General features: G+C 37.4%; 1 protein-coding gene across 1 annotated transcript in view; it reads right to left on the bottom strand.

Annotated features, from left to right (window-relative positions):
* The window catches only part of Nup75 (nuclear pore complex protein Nup75), a 7,831-nt gene extending 6,026 nt beyond the window's left edge, over window positions 1–1,805 (bottom strand). The window contains exons 1-4 of the mRNA XM_017612660.1: window positions 1,671–1,805; window positions 886–1,599; window positions 570–692; window positions 148–497 (exon numbers count right to left, since the gene is read on the bottom strand). Coding sequence (XP_017468149.1) covers window positions 148–497; window positions 570–692; window positions 886–1,599; window positions 1,671–1,697 — 1,214 coding nt within the window. The 5' untranslated portion in view covers window positions 1,698–1,805. The remainder of the gene's footprint in view (window positions 1–147; window positions 498–569; window positions 693–885; window positions 1,600–1,670) is intronic.
* Window positions 1,806–3,854: the final 2,049 nt, after the last annotated feature.

The raw sequence follows: 3,854 nt of genomic DNA, 5'->3' as shown, positions 1-3,854 counted from the left end.
TATCTTGGAAACTATAGAGATATCCCCAAACTAATAACAGCAATTGAAATATCTTATTACAACTAAAAATCGTCAAAATGGAGTTGACGACAATCTTATCCAGCCTACAATTTTAAGCGTACTATCAAGAGAAAATATTAGTCTTACGTCAATTGATTTTCGCCAACTATTTGCAACTGGCAACAATTGTAGAGAAGGTCTGTGAGGTGCGTGACAAACCACTGATTATCTGCCATCAACTGTATTGCGTGTACTACTTGATGCATATCGTTTTCCATTAAACTAAGTATTACTCGATCTAAGTGTTTCATTTGCAATTCATTACTGTTATGTCCTTTCAGACGCGCCCAACGTGATAGCCATGTGTTCGCTGCATTGCCCAGCTCAAAATGCTTGCAGGCAGGATTTGTGAGGAACAGGTAGCCTGGCAAGAGCTCATACCAGTATTGAGTTTCTTGTATTTGCGTATTCCAAATTCGAGTTTCCCCTGTTACCAACTACAGATTAAAACAATAATTCTGGTTTTCCTCCAAATATTTCTAAGTACAATTTTTAAAGAATTCACGCACCTGTATAAGTTCCTCGAGGTTCGGCTCGATTGCAAGTATATTTGCAGAAATCTTACGTTCTGTGTCAGTCAACCAGTACTGCCATTGTGATCGAAATTTTTGTATAGAAGCACCACCATGGACCTAATTAAAAATGTTTATTAGAACTATATGTACCTTTATAAAATTCTGTGGTATTAAGTAATCCGCCCTATGTTGAAAATCGTCATCGTCAGTAAAAGTGACGATACGGCCATCGTCAGTCATGTTACTGATGCGCTGACGATCGTCGACGATGACGATGACGATATTCAGCATTGGGCCGAATATCATTTACACTGTAAGTAGGCATTGTTTTCAAAATTTGCTCAGTTAACTTAAAGTGAGCAGTTTCCGCTTGCGGATGTAGATGTAATAAAGCACGCGCCACATCCACTTGCCCTTGCATTATCAGCCCTTTAAGGGCTGGCCAATATTCATCACTGTCACTTGCTTCACGGCCCAGCAACAAAAGATCAGTAGCCATTCGTTCTGCTGCTGGGAAATGAAAGCGCACCCATTCCAAAAGCTGCGGCACTACTGCATTTGACGGCGTTGGGTCCAAAAATAATATTTCGCTTAAATGCCACACGCATTCAATCGAATAAAATATCGAAATATATTGATGATATTTAGATTTTGCTTCGGTTTCTCCAACTTCGCCTTCACTTATAACAATATCTTGTAATTTTTCTAAACAAGCACGAATTATGCTGCGATAAGTACGGGATATTTTGGTGTATTCTGCTTTTGAACCCCGCCTTTTAAGCTCTTGGAGAATTACAAATGTCGAATTTGCTTCAGCGACAAGACTACGAAGTATGGGGTCATCGAAGATAAACTCAGGCTGTAGCATATGTATTACCACATCATCTTTGCCAGCAAATTCGGTAGGAGCATCTCTCGTACTGCTGGTAATAGGTCGGAAGGCTGATAAAACAATTTTACTACCAGCCACAAACTGACCGGTTACAGTGTTTGCATATCGACTGCACAACGGGTCAACGATGGACTGATTGAAAAAAGAAAATGTTTGAAGTACACCATTTGTATTAGAATAGGATACAACCATAAAAAGCTTACGAATTCTGCGGGTTGCTCTTCCTGCATTCTTTAAAAAATTAATTTCCAAATTGTTCCAAAGTTAAAATTTTTAATTATCGGCGCTGACAGACGGTTCAAGGCAGAAAAGTAAAGAACGTAAAGGTTAGTGATGTGCCGAATTGTCGGTACCCAGTACTCGGTGAGTTTGAGTATTGTTTTTCAAATTATATTGTTGGCAAATGTCAGACTGCCTCAATGGTTTTACCTTGTTATGTTTTTATCATGTGAATGCCACAATGAACGCCAAGAAAACAATTTTGTACCGCTNGCAAACGTCAGACTGCCTCAATGGTTTTACCTTGTTATGTTTTTATCATGGGAATGCCACAATGAACGCCAAGAAAACAATTTTGTACCGCTCTTTTACTCGTCAAAGTTGCTGTGGATTTTAATTATTTTGCTTTAAAATTATCAGCAATGTAATTAAGTTTTATGTTTCTGCATGAAAACCTGAATTTTGACGAAAAAAATAAATATTGTCAAAGCGCGCAAAAAGATGAGAGTTGGCCATCTTTTCGCTTCGCGCGGCAGCTTCAACGATTTATGTGGCATGCTTTGTGTATTTTCATACACATCACCTTATCTGTCAAAGCGAATCTGTCACGTAAAGCGAAGAAACAGTTGTATGTGGCCATATATGTAATACTTCTATATTGATAGTAAGCTAATATCTCAATGTGTAAGCATTCCGAAATCAAAGCGAGACAGTCTAGTACTGTTTTTGTCAATGAATTGTGTACTTGAGTGCCGGTTTTGTATATGTGTTGTGTACATGTTTATTTATAAATGTGTGTGTTCCTTTTCTTTCGTACGTGTTTATTGATATATCTGTACTGTAGTGTTTTCGGACGGTACTATTTAGCTCTTACTGCCAATATAGGAGTATTACATATATGTATGTGGCATCAGCTTAAGGTCAGGGGTCGATATCATGAATCGATTTAATTCATTGCATGTAAAATCGATATGGCGATATATCGATATCGGAAAAATCGATGTTGAAAATCCTACTCCCAATTGAACAGAATATTAGACCTGCTCATTAACTCACCTAATTGTGTTATATCCATCTTGTATTTTTACTGAGGATTAAAACGGCATGCCGGTCGACTCAAGCGGTTTGTCAAACTTAAGAGCTAAATAATAAATCACACAAGCTGCTGATTAAACTTACTTTAGTAATTTTCCATACACTTTTTTGTTGATGAAAAATAAATTTCAACTTAAATATCGATATTGCAGGTAAAATATCGATGTCTGCGATATATCGACCTTCGAATATCTATTATCGTGCCATGAAATATCGATATTCAGAAAAATCGATACGATATCGAAAATTCCTAGCCAGGGGCTCTATTCTGGAATGTACATCGAGTGCAAAACTCACAACCAAAAACTCACCGACTATAATTCAGTGAGTTTTTCGGAAGAGAAGTGTACACAATTTTGACAGTTAAAACTCATTCTAACACACGCTGAATCGCAAAATGAGGAAGTTTACACAATTTTGACGNAGTGAGTTTTTCGGAAGAGAAGTGTACACAATTTTGACAGTTAAAACTCATTCTAACACACGCTGAATCGCAAAATGAGGAAGTTTACACAACTTTGACGGCTAAAACTCATTCTCACTCTTCCTGAATCGCAAAATGAAGAGTGCACACAATTTTCAGTGGACACTTGAAAACTCACAGTTACAGAATAGAGCCCCAGTATGCAGCTCTCAAGAAAAGCAAAAACTCCATATAAAATGACGTACAAGAAATGGCTAAGAAATTTTCTTGGGTCAAATTTCCTTAGGCCTATATGCAGCTTTCAAGAAAAGGTAAAATGCCGTATAAAATGACGTACAAGAAATGGCTAAGAACTTTTCTTGAGTCAAATTTCCTTGAGGCAGTACGCAGTTCTTAAGAAATTTGCTACGCTTTCAACTACGGTTTTCTAAAGTTTTTTGTGGAGAAAGAGCACAAAGCAACCCAGATTTGCAACAGAAATATATGCCCGTTCCATTATTTCTTGAGGAAAGAGTGAGACAACAGGCTGTGAAGTATCAAAGATCTCAAAATTCCTTGGAGCGAGCTGCCAGATGCTTTTCCGCGTGGTTGTTTTTCAATAAATAGAATAAACAAATATTCGCAAATAAATTTGATTTATTTTATAACT

This window comes from Rhagoletis zephyria, unplaced genomic scaffold (genome assembly GCF_001687245.7).
Source record: "Rhagoletis zephyria isolate East Lansing unplaced genomic scaffold, Rhagoletis_zephyria_1.1 Rzeph_scaffold_00565, whole genome shotgun sequence".
NCBI lineage: Eukaryota > Metazoa > Arthropoda > Insecta > Diptera > Tephritidae > Rhagoletis > Rhagoletis zephyria.
This window is presented reverse-complemented; position numbering and strand designations above follow the sequence as displayed.